General features: G+C 38.7%; 2 protein-coding genes across 10 annotated transcripts in view; one reads left to right on the top strand and one right to left on the bottom strand.

The window, feature by feature from the left end:
• RALGAPA1 (Ral GTPase activating protein catalytic alpha subunit 1) overlaps nt 1-14,522 on the top strand; it is a 211,631-nt gene extending 197,109 nt beyond the window's left edge. For 5 of the 9 annotated variants that reach the window (XM_027521477.1, XM_027521472.1, XM_027521476.1 and 2 more), the window contains 3 exons: nt 4,382-4,506; nt 11,301-11,303; nt 13,183-14,522. In XM_027521477.1, the coding sequence (XP_027377278.1) occupies nt 4,382-4,506; nt 11,301-11,303; nt 13,183-13,331 (277 nt within the window). In that variant the 3' untranslated portion in view covers nt 13,332-14,522. Of the gene's footprint in view, nt 1-4,381; nt 4,507-5,105; nt 5,137-11,300; nt 11,304-13,182 lie in introns of all 9 variants that reach the window. The other 4 variants (XM_027521473.1, XM_027521474.1, XM_027521471.1 and 1 more) reach the window with 4 other exon arrangements.
• On the bottom strand, nt 13,876-18,607 carry INSM2 (INSM transcriptional repressor 2). Its single transcript, XM_027521480.1, has one exon. It carries the CDS (start codon nt 18,261-18,263, stop codon nt 16,599-16,601), a length of 1,665 nt encoding a protein of 554 aa, XP_027377281.1. The 5' UTR covers nt 18,264-18,607; the 3' UTR covers nt 13,876-16,598.
• Nucleotides 18,608-20,332: the final 1,725 nt, after the last annotated feature.

Below are 20,332 nucleotides of genomic sequence, written 5' to 3'. Positions count from 1 at the left end.
AGAAGACAGCACTTCAAAACAATGTTTTTATTTCTGGTCAACTCATGAGCACCCACTTATCGAACTTCTTCATTTTTCCAATTTGTTTCAAATGCCGAAAGACCATAAAATGGTTGATGTTGAGTTCTTCCGCAACTTCCCATGTAGTTGTGATATGACCAGCTTCGATGGTCTCTCTCAAATGGTTGTTGTCAACTTCAGATGGCCAGCCACTACACTCATCTTCAAGCCTCGCGTCTCCTTTGCAAAACTTCTTGAACCAGCACTGCACTGTACATTCGTTAGCAGTTCCTGGGTCAAATGAGTTGTTGATGTTGTGAGTTGTCTCTGCTGCTTTACGACTGATTTTGAACTCAAATAAGAAAATTGCTCGAAATTGCTTCTTATCTAACATTATTTCCATAGTCTAAAATAAATGTAAACAGCAAGTAATAAGTCAGCAAAAAAAAAAAAAAGCAAGAGTTGCAAATTAAGATGATGTATAACATAACCACATTAATTTAGAATGTGTTCCAGTATCAAACGGCAAATTTCAACAGTGCAAAAACCGCACTTCTGCACCAACCTGATAGAAGGACTTGAGTCAGAGGTCAAAATAACTGTTTTTAACATTCACATTAAGATGTGGCACAGAGAATTCATGCATCTCTTTCCAGGAGTGGGCTGAAATTGAACCCTAGTTTCATGACAGCTGATCTTGATCCAGTGACACAGGGCCATTATTTATTATTTCACATGTAAGTTTAAAATCAAAAGTAGTTACTTAAAATGCATACTGATGTTAACATTGTGTTAATGAAGTACAGATTGGGTTTAAACTATTTATACTATAAATATTTAGTTCCTTTTTCTTATTTTTAGAATGGGTAATACTTCTTCCCCCCATTTCTGCTTTTGCAGAAAGTAGAAGGAAAGGAGGATTAGTGGATAATTATATTGCTGTGATTGCAGCACCTGTGTGTTATTTCTTTTGATTGGCTAGTTCTGTATTAAAGATTCCTACCAGCCAAAAGTCTCCTTCATCAAATGGTTTTTTACTAGCTAGTTTTGGCTTGGGTTGTTTTAGATTTGCAACAAAAACTGTCTTAATTCAACTTAGACTTGTACTTTAAGTTTTACTCTGAATTTGTAAGTATGCCATCACCTTTTTAGCATCTCACCCATTTCATTTGTAATTTCAATGCCAATGGCAACATACAATTGCAGTAGGAATATAGCTTGAATTGTTATTATCCATCAGGTTTGTGTAGGCCACTCAATTTGTAGGTACTAATAACTCTTCCCTAGAGAGCTGCCTTTTAAGGAGTAAGTGGGTAACCTATTTTAAGGACATGTAGGAATTAACTGTTTGGAATTATGGTTACCATTGCAGATGCTAACATCACTGTTTGGAACTTTATAATCATCTTAGTCACAAAAGGCTCCTTGTTTGTGGACTCAGGATTATGGTTTAAGTACTTCAAGTTCAGTATATCACCTTAATATATATTTTCCAAAGTAAAAGAAGAAAAGACGTAAGTATGTAGATTGGGTTGCTTTGATATTATTTTTTGTGCTTTATTTGACTACAGCAAACTTGGAAAATTAAAAAGAATTTAGCTTTTAGAATGTGGTTTACTGTAGTCTACTGTTACTAAGCTAACTATTTTCTGAAAATAATCCCCCAAAAGGAAACTGCAGACATCACCGTTACAGTTTTTCATTTAAATTCAACCATCAGTGATTGTTTTCCTTTACTCTGCCACCTATACTTGGACTTTAAAAATTGTTTAGTGAGCATTATTACCTCTAATGTTTTTTGCAATTTTATTAAATACATCATGTGGTTTTTCTACAAAATGAATACATTATGTCTAGATAATTTCAGTTTGTATAGTTTTATATATTGAAGTTTCTTCAGAGTTTTATGAATCACCTTTTATATAGTAAAATAGAATTATACCCCAAAATGTATCTTTTCTAGATATTCATTTCTTGTTCTAATAAATTTTACTACTTTGGAAGTATTCTCCTTGCTTTAGAAATACTAAATTTGCTTTCTCTCTGCCTAATTTTTGTGTAAACTCTAAATAGAATAAGATAAAGTAAAATATTTCATTTATAGGCCCTCTGAAAGTAGAGCATTTTAAAAGCAGGTAGGTGTCTCCACCCTACTTTTCATGAAGCATTTTACCCATTCAAGCAGACTTTTAAAAACAGCTTGTTTTGATAGCAGACTGTTCTCCTGTGGGCCTTCAGCCTTTGCTTCCTGGCAGCACCTTTGGTGCGAAAAGAGAGTGATCAATTGGGAGACTATCAGTGCCAGCATGCATAGAGTGATAAGTTAACACACCACTGGGAATTTCTAGGGCCCACCAAGATACTTCACTTCTAATGTGCTAACAAGCTCATTTTTCTACCTCTTGCCTCTTCAGTTATTTTTTTTCTCAGAAGAGCTTAGAAGTTGAGTGCATCAGGCATAATGAAAAGCTCTGTAGGAGGGAGAAGCAATAACCCCATTTTTCCCTTTTCAGCCAAATAGAAAATTAGTTTCTGGTAATACACAAAGGCCAGTATTTTTTGTACAAGGGGCACTGCTGTGAATCAAAGGACTCTATTAACTGCAGAAAATTCGGCAGCTGTGAATCTCCCCCAATGAAAAAAGTACTTTCCAACAAGTTGTGAGATATGTGGTATTATTTAGATTGAACCATCAGTTTCATCCCCTTTCATTTATAACCATATACTCTCTTTTAAAAGTGCTATATTACTTTTCTAGGTTAACACTCAAAAATGTCTGCATGATCCTTCTATAAAATCCTTACTGCTGATCATTTTAATATAGCATCTTTTCCTGTTGCTCCCCATTGCAGGAGTGAAATTATTTTGAAGTTCAGCCCCAGAAGTGAAAATAATGGATTATAAGGAATTGGAATTAAGATTATTTGAATATTTGATACATAAAATGTAGTATAAGAGATTACTCAAATCATTTAGATGGCAAAAGACATCACAGTCTTAAGTGCATAATGAATATAGACTTAACTTTGTTTCTCTCAATAATGCCTTGTAAATGCAACTTGCTATGGGATCTCCCACTGAATTAACATTTTAAATTATCTTCCTCTCAAATTTTTTTCTTGGTCTTGATTATAGACCTGGTCTACAGTTTAAAGAACTGAAGAACAACAATTGAATTGCAATTTTAAAAAGAGAGAATAATGAATTTTGAGGGTAAAATATTAAAATGGGTTTTAGCAAAAATTCAGTGAATAGAGAAGAAGCAATAGGCAAATTTTTATTATCCTTCATACTTATTTATATGTTTTATGTAAAGCCTATCAACATAGCACACTGAGTACAGCAGGAAAACTTTCAAAAGTTGTGGCAGAAAGGTTAACTGATTTCTCAGTTCAGGAACTATACGACATGAAGTCAGCATGTGAGTTTTTCCTGATAATTGTATGTTGCTGCCTGCTGCTCTACATTTTGACAGCCATTTCCATAGTTGCTTTCGTGAACAACAGAAATATTCTCTCTCTTTCTCGCCCTCTCTGTGCTAACAGCACAATCAGGCCTGCTGAAACAGGAAGCCTGGAGTGGGTTGTTCAAAAGCAACAACACTTCAAGGTACTGGTTGCTTGTCAATAATATCAGAGAAGAAAATGTGGTGAAAGGGAAGTACAGTATTTTTCTGTCAGTGTCAGTGCCCTGTAGATGCTTTTGTTAGACAGTATTTAGGAGTCCTGTGGACTCTTTGCAAATATTCCTGCCTGTTTCAGTGTTATAATTGACTAGGTATTTTTTTCTGACATACAGATTCAACTGTGTATTTATCTTAACTGCATGGAGTTATTCAAGGATTACAGCAACAGTAGTCTTCCATTCAAAATGAGAACAATTGTTGGGAAAATGCAGGGATTTAGAAAAAGAAGAAGATATGCAGGAATTTTTCACAATAAATCATTGCAAATGAAAAATAGAATTTCAGACATAGTATTTTAAGCAGCATTATAATATTTATCATGTGGCTTTTCAGAGTACATTGCAGATCGAAGCTGATTAACCAGATAAGATGAGCCTAGGCTACCCTGGTAGCAGTTGAATCCTCTTCCAAGTAAACTGTTATCCTTTCTTTCTTCCAACAGTTTCTGTTAGTTATATTCTAATAAATGTATCCCTGTTAAGCTACCAGGTATAATGGTGTCTGGAAGAGTAAACTTACGTTAATAGCTATAATTTTTTACTCTTTACAAAGTCATACTCTTAGTGATATGCAAGGATAGTTGGCGAATATATTTATTAAGAAGTAATGGCTTAGCAGTGATAGGCCTTTTTGAGCAGATCTGTTCTTTTCCAATGTAAGCTGCATTTAAGTTCAACCTTAACTGAAGGAAATCAGCTATGAGGAGAGAGCGCGGTATCTGCAAACGATTGTCCAGCACCATTTAGAACCAACGACATTTGAAGATTTTGCAGCACAGGTTTTTTCTCCAGCTCCCTACCATCATTTACCATCTGATGCCGGTAAGGTTAAAAGCAAGTATTAGTTACTGGTCATTATTCGAACTTGAAATGCAATACCCTTTTGTTCTGAGAAAAAAAACTCTTAATGAAAAACTTAGTTGCATACAATTCCAGTCATTGAAGTATAGATATTTTTCATCATTATTTTCATATTTGGCCTATAAATTTGATTTATACTTTCTTTTACCTAAATACAGTTCTTTTAAACATCAACGGTCTTCATTAAAAACACATACACTACATTTTATCTTAGCTAAAGGGCAGTAACAATTTTGTTTCACAGAATCATTGCTGAAGTATCTGCAAAAGAAACACAGTTGAGCAGGCACTCTCAAATTCGGAGGATCAAATTTTATGGCCAAGAATATTGCCTTATTTGTTCTGATTTTACAAATAAAGTTAAAATAACTGGTCTAGATTTAGAAGTACTTAACAGATTAAATTATTTGTAATACTGAAGATTATAAGAGGGTACTGCATTTTTACAATTAACTAATTTTGAAGAAATCAGTAAGAAAATAAATGACTCATGGCCTTCCTATTCTGTAATACTTTGCACTCCTTATGATTGTTTCATTTATTTTATTTTCCCTCTTTAGATCATTAAATATCAGTTCTGTTTATCTGAAGGTAAGACAAAGTGTCACACAAAACACCCTTTGTTCTTCCCCCATTTCCTTTTTTAAAAATTAGCAAGCACTAAGCTTGTAACTCAGTTAATAAGCAAACTTAACACTGCCCTGGTTCATACTAAACATTTCAGAAATTGTCACTAAATTTCTTCCAGAATTCTACTTACTAACCTAGGTCTGCATGAAACACTAACATTGGTTCTGGGATAAAAATAACTAATAATAGAACCCTTGGTTGAAGTTAGTTACACCTTGTTGTATTGACCTTTTTGTTTCTCAGCATGAAAAAGTAGTCCTCCTGAACTGAAATGGTGTGTCTGTATTTTGTAATGTGTTGCATTGTTACTGGATATCCTTACTCATCAAATAGTTATTGTTGTGTGCCTTACACTGTACTAGGCACCTGAAATACAAAGACTTTTTTAATGATGTTCAGGGGAAGCAGGAAAAAAGAATACAGTATACTTGGAATTCATTATAACAAGCCTTCAAATTCTCTTTATATTATATAAGTTTTCTTTGTATTAAATAAGTTTAATAGGCACAGTACTCCTCTTCTGGCCTAATTGGTTTGAAAAAAATAACAATAATTCTCAATTGAGGTTTAGTCTGTGAAATTAAAGTTTCCGTTCCTGTCACCCACTTAATTGGCCATTATAAAAATAATTTTACAAAGAAACTTGGAGCCCTTTCAATTAATAATATAAAATACCTAACAAAGAGAAAATTATATTAGACTGGGTTCAATCTTTTGAAAGATTAAAAAGTCTTAATGTTTGCTTTGGTGGATTGACACTATCTGAAATTACTCAGCTTGGCATTAAGAATGATGGTAAAAGAAAGATACTAAAAATAAATTAATGAACAACAAAGTAAAAACTAGTTAAGTATACCTGGACATTTCATTTTTAATAATAGAGAATATCTGATAAAATATCAGACATTATTGAAATAGACATGAACACTTTTGTGTATCATATAGTTGAACCATAAGTTTCACAAGTGAAAATATTGATTAGACCATGTTCAGACTAACTTTTCCCCTTAAATGTATACAGGCTGTCAGTTTTTATGTTGTAGTTGTTTACTAGCTGGAGTCCTTCATATTCCTGTTCTTAATGTTTTTCTTATATTTTATGTATTATCCTGCACATTTGACCAGATACATAATATGGGAAGTAAGTAGTATTCTCACATTCTGAGACATTAGGTAAAGGATGATACAGCAGCCAAGTCAAGGCTCTTTGGTTAATTTGGAGGTGAGGGGGTTGTGCCTGGTCTTAGTCGCAGCTTGCAGGATCTAGTTCCCCAACCAGGGATCGAATGAACCCTGGCCCCCACATTAGAAGAAGCCCAGAGGTCCCAGCCACTGGACCACCAGCAAAGTCCCTGGTTAATTTTTTTTTCAGTTGTCTTTGCTTTTAGGAAACACTAGAAACATGACCTTGAATTTTTTTTACAAGGTCTTTTTACCTGTAAATAACTTTTCCAATATTACTGAATACATTTTTATGCTTTTTTATAGACTTGAATAGTTATGAAAGTTAAAATTTTTATCAGAGTAGTTTTAAGGTGGTTTTTTTTTTTCCTTTAATGTGGACCATTTTTAAAGTCTGTATTGAATTTGTTATAATATTGTTTCTGTTTTGTGTTAGGTTTTTTGGACCCAAGGCATGTGGGGTTTTAGCTCCCTGACCAGGGGTGGAGCCCACACCCCAACATTGGAAAGTGAAGTCTTCACCCCTAGACCCCCAGAGAGACCCCAGAGTGGTTTTCAACTCAACACAATAATGTAAAAAAGGAAACCTTTACCCGTTTACAGTAGCAAAAACATAATGACATCTGAAGAATGATTGTTTTCCCCAGTCAGCTCAAATTTTTATTTTCCTATCACAAACCAACTGATACATGCAGAACTCCCTTTAAAGTTATTTTAAAGTGTAGAGAGAAGACATAAAATAGGCCACATAATAGCTATATGGACCTGACTTATGGTTTGCAAAAATTGCATAGTAGTGTGAAGATTTTTAGGTTCATTATTACTTTTTAATATAATGAAAAAATTGATTTGCCACACTGAGGAAATGGCATTCAGAACTGCAGATGAGAATCAATTTAGATAAGCCTATGCATACCACATCTATATAAACTAATACTAATCAATACTAATACAATAAATTGAAATTATGTTTTAAAGGAATATCAATATAATAATCATATAAAGGATATAATCTGTTCCTTCAAACCAATAGAATTATAATATTATAATAATATAATTCTATTCAGTAGAATAGTGGAAAAATACTACCTTAAGTTTACTTTACTTGGCTCAAGCTTATTTAATACCTACTTCCTGTATAACAGTAATTTATCAGTTGTGATGACATTGAAATCCAAGGAGGATTTTTCTAGGTAATTGTTAGTATTATTTAAATAGACATGAAAAACATTTTTGGTGTATCATAGTTGATCCATAAATTTCATAACTGTATTTTCTCAAAATGGACTCTGTCTGTAGCAGTAGACTGATACTTAAGGGAAATTATTTTTATCCCTAAGGTCATTGAGGGAGATATCGTGATGTCACACGTTGTTGATCTTCCATAACCACATTAAAACATTATTAGATTTTTCATGTCCTTTATTTTAAAAAAAATTACAGGAAAAAAAATCCCTTTATCTTTGTCAGGCATGTGTGTGGAAAATATCAAAAGTTTTACAGTGACCTTCTTTTTCAATGTCTTAATATTCATGAACACCTCTCCTCTGACTCTAAACTTTGAAATTACTCCTCTTTTTGGTCGGATTATATTGGCAGTTCAAAATCCTGATATTTTCCCCTAATGTCACATTATCTTCTCAAAGTAAGTCTTGTCTTTTCTCCCCCATCCCAAGTCTTTTCCAGTGTTATGTTTTTTTACTATCATCAGCCATAAGTATTTTTGAATACATTCTGTTAGTAGCATATCTAGAATTACCTCTAATACTCTATTATTTTAGTTGAGCTAGTGTTAGATACCTCCCTTTGGATTTGTTTCTCTACAAAGTGTTAGAAATTTTAGTATTTTAAATAGTAAAGGGTTGATTGGTATTTGACTCCCTCTGAATATGCACATATATACATACATATATGCATATACATGTACAGTTGACCCTTGAACAACATGGGTTTGAACTGCACAGGTCCACTTACACATGCATTTTTTTTTCAGTAGCACATTTTACAGTACTGCACAATATTAGTTTGGTTGAATCTGTGAATGCAGAACCACAGATACAGAGGAACAAGACCTACCTACCTATAGGGAGAACTGCATTATAGAGGGCTGACTATAAGTCACAGGCACATTACATAGAGAGTTGGCACCCCTAATCCCCACATTCAAGGGTCAGCTGTATATACTCGTAATACGTATATCTACATATACATACCACTTTGTATAATTACCTTTAGAAAACATATAGGTTCCTAAGTAAATATTCTAAAAATTAGTAATAAGATTCAAATAATCCAAATAATGATTATGAAGACCTAGAGTAGAATCTAATCTTTCTTTATTCCAACCCCAGTTTTGCTATTAATTCATAAAATCTATATTGCCACATGTAGATGAGACAGTATTACAATTGTCAGGCCCATCTCTTTGAATCTTTCAATGGAATGAATCATCAAAATTTAGCCATTAAAGTTTTCTCCTTTTCCCAGGCTTTGAAATGATCTAGAAGAAAAGATTTTAGCTTTTCAGAAGATAGTTATTTTATATATATCCTAAATATTATTTGTGAGTGCCAATAGAAAATCAACTACCTTTGACATATAAGCTATAAGTTTGTTTACTGTGTTTTTAAAAACAAATTCCTAATGATATTTATTTATCAGTAGGTTAGCCTGAAATTTAAAGCAACCAAGTATATTCTCTTTTCAGTATTTTGAACTTAGAAATTTGGCTTGTATGTTGACCAAGAAGCAAATAATATTAAAGTCCATTAACCTTTAATAACAATAATTATTAGGTTCGGTTTTCACATAGACCATTCAGATATAAAATTTGTATGATGAAAATAACAGTAATTGAACAATCACTGTGCATCCTCTCATTGAATCTTCTGTGAGATGAAAACCAAAAAAGTTTACCCAGTCACCTGCTAAAGTCAAGTCTGACTTCAGAGTGCATGATCTTAACTAATATAATGATTCATTTAGTCTAAATATTTTCAGTCCCTTCTTGATATTGAGGGAGGAAAGAAATTGCCCAGTAACTGGTCTTGTTTGCAAATTAGAGTTTGTTAAAAATTTTTATTTTGAAGGCTCTACTTTTCCATCCATTGAAAAATCTTCATTATTTTTTATATAGTTTTAAGGTTGCCATGGGAGAACTATGGGCTTTGGAAGTCAGACTTATCTGGATTTAAATCCTAGTTCTCCTGTTTATCTCCATGAACTCAAATGAATCCATTTATCCTAAATCCAGTTTTCCTATTTGTAAGGAGATAAAATATGACAAGTTTAGACTGATATGTTCTCAGTCTGCAGTAATGGTAGTTTTTGAATATCTTAATAAGAAACCTCATGTTTGCCTGTATTTCTGTGTTATTTTATTTTAAATTATGTGTTAACTTTATGACATTCAGTGGTGCATCCACACTAATCTTAACCACGTATCTACTCCTTTACCGATATTAAAGCAGTAAGATTATTTGGGTGATCTGTTCTTTAACAAAGGTTATGTTGTAGGAATATTAACATAAAAGTGGATAAATGCTCTATTTTCCCCCAAACTAAACGGTTATGTTCTCCACATTTTACCAATTAACATTTTGTTATTGGTCATTTTCTTCAAAAACTATTTCTAGTTTCTATCCCATGTTTTCTAATCTTCATCTGTTTTGATTTAAAGTCTGTTAATTTTTGCTCTTATTGTAGTTTTATTGTATACACTTAATATATACCTGCTATATGCCAGGGTCTTTGCATTTGTAGGCATTCATTCCCACAACTTTGGAATACAGCTAGTATTGTTTCCATTTTACAAATAAGAAAACTATCTCAGGTTAGTTTGCCCAGTATCCAGCAAACTAAACTTGTCATTTAACTTAGGTCTGTCTAACCCAGGCCCATGCTGTTTCTAACATGACACTACCTCTTAGTTCATTATTATTTAGAACTGCTTTCAAAGTCACATTTTTAAAGGCATCGTTTAGTACCTCCAGTAACTTTAGCAGTTTTAAATGGGTCATACCTGTCAGCAAGTAGTATAATCAAAGCCACAACAAATAATGATCCATTAAGTGCCCTTTTATAATCTTTATAGATCCCCAAAGTCATATTCTTCATGTTTCTTGTAATAAAGTTCATTGTAATCAGTGTACAAAGTACGAATCAATATATTGTACCATCCAGATATAGACACCAGTCTGTGTGAGTACTGTAAAAACATTAGTAATAGATACATTTTGTAAAACATAGGAGCGTATACTTTTTAAACTTGATACTTGAGAATATTTTATTGATAGAAATAAATCAATATTCTTTATGTCTCAGGTGACGTAAGTCAACACTTAGAGTAGGATGTGAAATGAAGTGCAAGTATCACATTATTCTTTAAATCTAAAATTGAGATCTATCCACCACCGATTATTTATGGAATTTGGGTATGCTGAGTATCCATCACAAATATCTTTTGCTAAAACGTGAGGAGGTCCTAATAGCTGTACAGCACACACATACTAAAAAGTCTGATTTGACTCAGTTGACTGAAAGGGGTTTCACCTTGAAGGCAGTAAAGGGGACATAGAGGAATTGCTGTTTCTGAAGAAAAATATTCTTTGAATTTGGCATACTCTAAGCAGCATTCCTTTCTGTGATGATGGAAATATTCTGTGTCTGCACTGTCCATTAGGGTTGCCACTAACCACTTGTGACTGCTAAACACTTTAAAAGTGGCTAGTGCATCAAGGAGCCAAATTTTAAATTTTCATTTAATTAACTGTAATGTGGCTGTGGCTACCATGTTGGACAGTACAGCCCAAGAGAATTTATGATTGAGTGATTAGGATAACCTGCCACCAGTGCAATGAACACTTTAAAAGGTAGATGTTTATAGAATTGCTCATAGACCTTTTTTTTCTTTTCTTTTTTCCTATTTGAACTTGTTTTGTTAGTGGGTAAGTATAACATTTGAATGTACAAAGCATTTGTCCATTGTAAAACTTCATCACCCTAACACATCGCATGCCCAATTGTATTTCATAAAACCTGATTACTGTCTTCTCTGCTTCTCTGTTAACACCTGTAAAATTCTGCACTATGTCGCTCATATCTGTTATCTCTCTTCTCTTTTGTTTTCTCACTTCTGCTTGCTACTCCATTTCTTCATTCACAACAAAGAAAGAAATGCAGTGATAGTTCTCTTCCTCCCAAAACCTCCACTAGAAAACATTGGCCATCTCAAGGTAAACAGACATGGGAAGGCCTCTCATGACTGGCCGGAAATAAGTATGCATTACCCAAAAAGCATGAGCTACTGCTCTTCACCTTCCTTCTGCCATCCATCTGCAGTGCTCCCCTCAAAAGGGCCGTGGATTCATATTCTCTAAGATTTCCAGTATGGGTCCAGTATGAACCAGTTCAGATCTTTGGGAAGAGTAAAGGTGAACAGAGAAGTACATGTCCTTCTTGTATTTTGAAGGCCAACCTCATTTCAGTTAGAAAAGAATGTTGGAGAAGTTACTTTGAAAAAGAGGACAATTTACCTGAATTAGGATTAGTGATAAAATATTTTTTCCTTGACAATATACGCTTGTTCTTGAGTATACTATTTGACCTTGAAAACATTTTGAAGTGTTCTACAGAGATACATTCTTAATTTCCTAAGACATGTCAGTAGGATCTGTACCTCTATTGAATGGTATTGTTTCTTTTTAAATATTCATACCTTCAACTTGGGCACAAGTGTTTCATTATATGGAAGTAGTAGTATAAGTATCCCAAGCTCAGAGCGTCAGTGAGGAGTTCCAGTGGCTAACAGATGTGCCAAAAGTTTCCTACAGAGTAAGGAGCTATGTCGGTTGAAGCCTGCAGCCTGTGTCATGTACCTTTGTTTGTGACACACATAAAGATAATTTTTATGTACATAAAGGAAACCTGGATTAAAGTGCCTCAAAATATACAGAATGTTAAAAATTTTGTTATTTGCAGATTTTTTGTTTTTTCAGGGGTTTTTATTTTTAACGAAATATTTGAGTGCCTATAGTGTGCGAAGTGTGTAGAGAATCATAATTCATAGAAATAACATACAAAAGTGAAGAACTACTTTGTACATGGTATGAAGAATTTTCCAATTTGAACTCATTTTTTTTGCTTCTTTCAAATATTACATCTACTGACTCTACTGGTAACTACAGAAGTTTAAGAAAACAAGAGCATCACTTATCTCTTCTAAATTGAGACACTTTGAGAAAGAGCAGTTTTTTCTTTTTGAACTGACTTTCAGATGAGAGATCTTGTCCTCACCCTCCTCTCCCCCTGGAATTTATCTTGTTCCTTCTTAAAAACATATTTAAATTTAACTTCCTAGCATGTTTAATGGTCTTATACTACTAAGTCCCTTTTGGGAATGCTTGGTGCTGTTTTATTTTCCAGTTTGAGCAGTGAAGGCCCTTTTGTTGATTATATTCTGTACCCGAGAGATAGGAATTGGTCCTCACCTGCTTCTTAAGCCCTCACGTGCATGCTGATGGTGCTTTGGATCCCTGTCCTTTCTGTCCTAAAGATCTTGCTTCCCATTGCTTCTTCTGGGGAGCTCTCTGGTTGCTTCTGGTTCTGGAAATAATGATTGGTGCTTTCTGGCTACTATGATGACATGAGCCACCAGATCACTGGGTTTTAAATAAAATACTAGTAGACTTTTGTAACAAGCAAATTTGGGGCTTGCTCTTTCTTCTCAAAAGACCTCACTAAGGTCTTTGGATCTGTAGCAGAGAAATTACTCTTGTAGGAGGAGAGCCAGAGGATTTGCACTAATGTGCTTGCTGTTTCCCACAGGCTCCTACCCAGAGATCCTACCCAGTGAAACTCCCACAGCGGCGCAGGTAGACGGGGCCGACCTGGCCTCTCCAATGTCTCCTCGAACGAGCAAAAGCCGCATGTCCATGAAGCTGCGTCGCTCCTCTGGCTCCGCCAATAAATCCTAAGGAGACAGCAGCCTGGCAGTGGTCACCAGTAGCCACCTTAGCATGAACATGGCGTTAACCCTTCCAGGCTTTGTGTTTGCCGTAATATGCATGTTCCTTCCTGAACATTTATTTTAGAAAACACTGGATTTAAATAATTTGTAACTTAGTATTTTAGATTTGGGTTGTTTATTTGGTTGGTTTTTTCCCCCACACTCCAAGCTGCCATATGGGGGGTAAGGGGTGAAGCTTTATTCTATACCCTTTACCTTCCCTCGATAATTATGTCCAAGTAGTTTTACTTTCAATTTCATAATTAACTTTGAGCCAAAATATAATTGGACAGATAGCCTCATGATTTTATCGTGCCCCATTACAACTTCATGGCTCAGTAAATATATAATTTTTTAATAAATGTACATCTTTAAACATTAGTAACGTTGTGGCAAAAGTTACAGATCTGTTAATACACTTGATGTGTATGGATTATTTATGTTATCAAAATAAACGACTTAAATGGTCTTTTAGCATCTCAAGTTCCAGCTGAAATAATTTTAGCATTACCTTTTTCTTCCCAAAGCAGTGTCTCATTTCTTGGCTGTGCAGCAGGTGATGCCATGACATATCTAATAACCAGAAAAATCACTGCTGAACTCTGATTCATGTTTAGCTTCCAAATATTTTTCTAATGTTTTGCTTTTTAAATGGTATCACGGTTAAATGCCACTTCTGTTTTGAGATTATGGCCCCTTATTATTGGCTGCTGGACCCTGGTATATCTATGTTCTTTCTTAAATACCGAAAAGGGAAGAATGAGGTGGGGTGGGTAGAAAAAAAAGAAGAAAACTTTTCTAAGTGTGTGGCTTAAATTATGTGTATTATTTTAAAAGAAAAGGGAACATGACCCAGGAGTCTAAATTAATCTAATATTGTTAATACTGAACATGCAGGTGCAGGTTGGTATACATTCCACCCTCCAGAAATATTTTCCTACAGTAGATAAGCTGCTCACATTTTGCTCACGTTTTTTTTTTTTGAACGAGCATCTCCTAAGGAAATGTAGCATGACATTGGTACTAACTGCATGTGTAAATACATCATATCGGCAAACTATAAAATATAAATTATGTATCATCATTCATGTAGTATCTACAAATTTGTAACAGTGGAAAAAAGATGGTATTTAATAATACAATAAAAATATTCTTATCATTTTGTGTTCATGAGTGGTCTTTTATATTTTTTCAGACTTAATAAGCAGGGCCATAAAGCATGAACCTAGGTTTATCTTAACTAATCATGAAAAATGAATTCTAATTCTCTTCTTTGGATACACCCCAGTTTATTTCTCGGAGATCCTACCACAATTACTAAAAATAGGAGATTTTTCACTTTCATAGCGTCTCACCAGAAACTTCCTCCAGTGCACTTGGTTAATAAAGCCTCTAGCTCACTTAAATGCTTCTTTGATTACTTAAATTTTACTTTTTTTGGTAATATATATTCAGGAACAAAATTTTTTACAGTTTGTAAAGGAAGCTTTCAGAGTTCCTGTGCACATAAAATTTTGGATTTCCTTGTAAATAAAAAATTCCTATGAAACTATGTAGAAAATAAACTAAAATTCCCATTAAAGCTTATATAAAGGAAAAACATGGATAGAGAGAGCTCTGGGAACAAGATTAAACAATACAAACAGTTTCCCACAACCAAAGTGAAGAACTGCAAAAAAGATAAAATACCTACTTACAAATTTCTATAATGCTTTTCCTTTTTTTAAAAAAATGAACAAGTTAATGGTTTGATAATATGTAACAAATTGGAGGGAAAATACTAACTTAAAAAGACTGAAGTTAATTAGCACAGTTAACATTTTACTCATCTTCAAATAAACCATTCACTAATTTTGAAACAGAAGAAAATATGTAAAATATTTTCTGTTGACATTTTTGGGTGGTAAAGTATCTTTAATATTTGAAGAATAGTACATATCCCTTGCTTTTTGGAGTTCAGTCTATGCAGCCATACTTCCAAGGAAAATCTCCCATTTATGCACCATTATAATCATTTACAAAATATAATTTCTCTTGTCTGTATTCCAACTAAATGGGTCACCAAGATTACTGGCTTTGGGGAGATGAGAAGTGTGGCATTTGGAAACAGGCTGTGTTCAATGGGATTCTTTAGACAAACACAGAACACAACAAAGCACCAGCTATGTACATTTATTTGGTGGTAAGCATCTTACAAATATGGGCTACCTGTCCAGCAGTACTCAGCCAGTGTTCCAAACTCTGGCTATTAGGGCATAGGTACAGAATGCATGCTAAATATGGTTTACAAAAATTCAAAACCAGGTTGCTGCTGAAATATTGAATGAATTGCCATTCATTTTCATAGTGGGTTATAAGTATTAACATCTTAACGCTGAACACAGTGTCATATATAATACACATAAGATTTACAACAGAAGCATTAAAACAAGTTGGATGAAACCCTACTAAAACTGAAACTTTAGGAAATGAATTCTGTATTTCCCAAAAGCTTATATTGAAGGTTTAAAGTATCTTCCTGAATACTGCACACAAAAGGGTTAGAGGTGAGAATCTGGGAGGGGTCTCAACTCCTTTCAGTAAGAGGTGTTATGCCCCACCTCCAGACACTAGCTTCAGAGTGGACTAAGCATTGAGAAAAGGAAAGTTTACAAGGAGAGCTCCACATCACCCAAAAGTGCGTAAACATCTTACATTTCCTGCCCACAGACACTGGTCTTGTATTTCCCACCCACCCAATGTAAGTTTGGCACCAATCACATAACTTTTAATTCACAGAATATACAGTGCAAGACGTCTGACCCTATTGAGACAGAAACTACAGAGGCGCTTGCGATGGCTAGAGGAAAAAAAAAAAGGACCTCCACTTTTGGTAGCTAGAATCCTTTGTAGAGACATGCACGCACTCACTGCGACTTTCCATAGGAATTACAAGTCATATAGGATTCGTTGGGGTCTCCAGAGTTTGGTGGGGGCGGGGGGAATCCTATCTTGTGAGGAAGATTTAAAGCTGACACTTCTTGACCGGGAACGCTTATACCATATACATACCTGCTCTAGAGAGAGATTTTACATTTCTCTGTCCGCTCCTCAGGCGGAACATTGACACTATTGAGAGTTTCAGGTGAGAAAATAAGGAAAGAGGGTAAACTCGCAAGTTGAAGAAAACCCCATAGAAATCCCCAGGATCGTTTCCTCCACGGCCCACCTTACAATCTTCCTCGTCTCTCAGCCCTCAGCAGCCCGGCCGCAGCGGCATCTGCAGCAGCAGTACCTGCCGACTTTCTGAGGGGTGGCACTTATTGATGTGCCGGGTCAGCCCCGGGGAGCTAAAAAAAGTGGACGGGCAGTGCTTGCACGAGAAAATTTGCTGAGCATCCCCGTCGGGTGCCCTGCCTGGGTTCGGTGCATCGGGAGGCGCCCCGGCCAGAGCGGGCAGGAGCAGCTCGTCGCGGACCGCATGCCACAGCCGGTGTTTGTCCCTGATGTCTGCCGACGGGAAGTGCGCCCCGCACAGCGGGCAAGCGAAGGCCAGGGGGCTGCCGCGTTCCGAGCCAAAGCAGGGGCCGAGCGCGCGGGCCGAACCAGCCTCGTGAGTGCCCAGGTGCTTGCGCAGATAGGCTTGGCGACGGAACTTTTTGTGGCAATATGGGCACACGAAGATCTCGGGTCCCCCGACACCACTGGCACTGCCGGGCTCAGGCACCCGGCGCCCCAACACCCCCGCCGTATAAGGGAGCTGAGGAAGCGGAGGCTCGGGGTGGGACAGCACCTGGAGGCCGGGCTGTGGGGCGCTGTCCTGGTGCTGCTCCGTCCCGGAGCTGTCCCTGGCCCGTGGGTGCTGATCCTCAGTTCGCTCCGCCCGGCTGTTCTCCTTCCCCTCGGCCAGGAAAGATGCGACAGTCCCGGAATCCGAGGAGGACGACGACGGGGGCAGCTTCCCGTCGGCCGAGGAGATCGTGGCTGCATTGGCCGCTGCGGGACGCGGTTTGTGCCAGCGGCGATGGGAGGCGAGGTTCGCAGGGCAGCTGAAGACCTTGTCGCACTCGGGGCAGCGGTACTCGACGCGCACGATGCGGGAGCAGCGGTGCTGAGCTAGAGCGAAGGGGTCTGCGTACTGCTCCTTGCACAGCTGGCAGATGAACTCCCCCAGCGGCGTGCGGCTACCCCCGGGGCCCCGGGACGGCGCCCCGGGCTCCTCCTCCTTGATCTTCAGGCCCAGAACAGGGGACGTGGTGACTTCATCGGCGAAGCTCAACTTCCTCATGGCCTTTGGTTTCTTGACTCCGGCGGCCGCGGGCCCAGATGCGCAGCCTGAAGGAGCCTTGGCGCGGCGCTCGCCGCCGGTGGCCCGCTTCAGGCCGTGCAAGGTGGCCGAGAGGGGCGCGGGGTCCGGATGGAGCGCGGGCTCCGGGAACGGTGCCCGGAGCGGCAGCAGGAACTGCTCCCCCGAGGTCGGTGCAGCTGCTGGTGCCACCGAGCAGGAGAAAGAGGCCACGGCGGCAGCGCCCCCGGGGAAGGACTCAGCAGAGACGGGTGAGCTGAGGCAGCGCTCCAGGAATGCCCTGCGCAGTTCCACGCCCGCCGGCTTCGTGGGGCTGGGGCTGGGCCCCGGACCCTCCCTACCATCCGCCCTCCACTCCGCGCCTTCCCGCCCGCCCGCCGCTGGGCTCACCCTAGCCGCCGGACAGGACGACCCTGACAGTTCACGGGCCTCCTCCTCCTCCGGAGTTGGGTGTGCCTCCCGCTCCACACCGGGCTGAGGGGCACTGGAAGCCTCCTCGGGGAAGGGCGGCGTCCCCGGGGGTCGGGGGAAGAGGGGGAAGACCCGCTCGGCTAGGCGCACTCGGTAAGAGCCGCCCGTCCGTTTAGTTCTCTTTACCAGGAAGCCCCTAGGCATGGTGGAGTCGGACGGCTCAGGGGCAAAAGAGTGACAGAGGTGCCGCGGGGTCTGCGAGAGGGCGAGCACCGCAGCTGCCCGAGCTTCGCCGCGGCCGTCATGCGTCCGCCGCCTTTATAGCTGCGACGAGGGCCGGGGGGCTGCCGGGTCGCCTTCGGGCTGGACCAGCCAATCAGGAGTGGGAACGGGCGCCGGGGCGGGGCTTTCACGGGACCGGGCTCGCGCGGGTCCACTAGGCGGGAGGCGGTGCTGGCCCGGCTTAGCTGGGCCTCCTCCCTGCCGCCCACCCGGCGAAGACGCGAGAAGGTAGGTGTGGAGAGTGAGGAAGCTCGGCGCTCCCTGCCTCAGCGGCCTCCAGGGGCTGTCTGGGGTGCCGGGCAGAGAAGCCACCTCACAGCGCCCTCCTTGCGGGCGGGACCCTGCTGCCGCCGCATGTGGGAGGCTGATGAAAAAGCCCTCCCCCCCCCCCCCCGCACCCCTCCTCCACTTTGCAGGAGCAGAGCTGAGAAGAAGGGCGCCGGGCAGCAGGTGCCGGGGAGGCGACGAGTTGGGTGTCAGCCGGCGAACGGGTTAACGTCCTCTGCTGGTATCGAGCTGATGAGAAGCTGCGACAGAGCGGCAGGGCGGCTGACTCCACCGCCCTGTGACTACACTTGACGGTGGGAGCACGTCTGCCATCCAGTATCGATCGAGGCTGCGCGCGTCTGTGATACTATGAGAATTCATCTGGGAAGAAGGGCTCTCAGTGCGGGAGAGCGTGCGTGCTGGCAAGCCTCTGGAGCTCAGGACGCCAGCAGGTTTCTGGGCCCCGGTCCTCGGGGCTTATGAATGCCTCCTCCCCATGGGAATAGGAGCGGGGAGGGGAAAACAGGATCTAATTTTCGACTGTCCTCAGATAAAGTGCTTTCTCTGTTCGCACCTTCCACTTGTACTACCCTGAGACATGACAGTGCCTAACTGAACTGTTTAGCATGGAGTAGGTTGAGTGAGAAATACTGGTGGAATCAGAATTTCCTCTGCTCCCCTTGTGTAAGAGATACTTTGCCAAAGATGTGCTATAGGGACCTTTAAAAACTCAATACATTTTCATCCAGCACTGTTTTCAGCACTAGAAGAGATCTGAAAGTTTGTGATACTAGTTGAACTATGAAAAATAATTAGAATATATATGGCAGATGCATAGTAAAGTGCCCCAAATCCATGGTATAGACAAGTACAATCTGAGAATAGGAAGGGGAAAGAACTGTGTCTTCAAGCCTAAGTAAAATTGGAGAAACAGACTGAGCCAATATGTTTTCAGAGTAGACTGTGACATAACAGATCCAGTCATCAATAACACATATCGTCTTCCTTCTAGTGCATGAAGCATTTTTACATAGAGAGCAGTATTTGAGGGAAAATTTGGAAGTAATTGTATATTTGTTAATCAATGGCTATATTTTGTGCATTCTACTTAAGTAATCTTTAATCTTTCCACAAACACAAAACAGAAGTAGATATTATTCTCCTTTTATGATGAGGGGACTGAGCCACAAGAGAAGTTGTATCACTGGCTGAAGCCACCCAGAGCCCAGAATCAAACCAAGTTCTCACTAATTCCAAAGCTCAGACTTTCCACTAGACCAGTGTCTTCAAACTATTTTTTTTTCTGATCACATCCCACATTAAGAAATATTTTACAGAACACACAGGTAAATGAAACAAAAGTTTTACAAAATAACATTTACCCTTAACTAGGTGCAATGCATTTTTGTATTTTCTATTCACTTCTATTTTATTTTTTTTAAAAGCTAGTCATAACAAACGAATTTATTTGATAACTCACTAATGGATTACGTCCCACAGTTTGAAAAACACCATCATTATGATGTCTCCCATTAAATAGCATGAAACCATACAAAATTAAATAAACCGATACTTTATGATCAAAATTAATATTCGGAATCACTACTTACAATATTTGAGTCCTTTAGTTGTATAGGTAAGCTTTGTTTTTCGAATTGATCGTTTCTGACGTGCCACTTTATGTATGATTTCTAACTCAACTTCTCAATTTTTCTCCTCTTACT

This window comes from Bos indicus x Bos taurus, chromosome 21 (assembly GCF_003369695.1).
Source record: "Bos indicus x Bos taurus breed Angus x Brahman F1 hybrid chromosome 21, Bos_hybrid_MaternalHap_v2.0, whole genome shotgun sequence".
NCBI lineage: Eukaryota > Metazoa > Chordata > Mammalia > Artiodactyla > Bovidae > Bos > Bos indicus x Bos taurus.
This window is presented reverse-complemented; position numbering and strand designations above follow the sequence as displayed.

What these genes read in the sequence shown, in the direction of transcription:
- INSM2 (XM_027521480.1), bottom strand. Translation starts at nt 18,263, where the DNA reads ATGCCTAGGGGCTTCCTGGTAAAGAGAACTAAACGGACGGGCGGCTCT.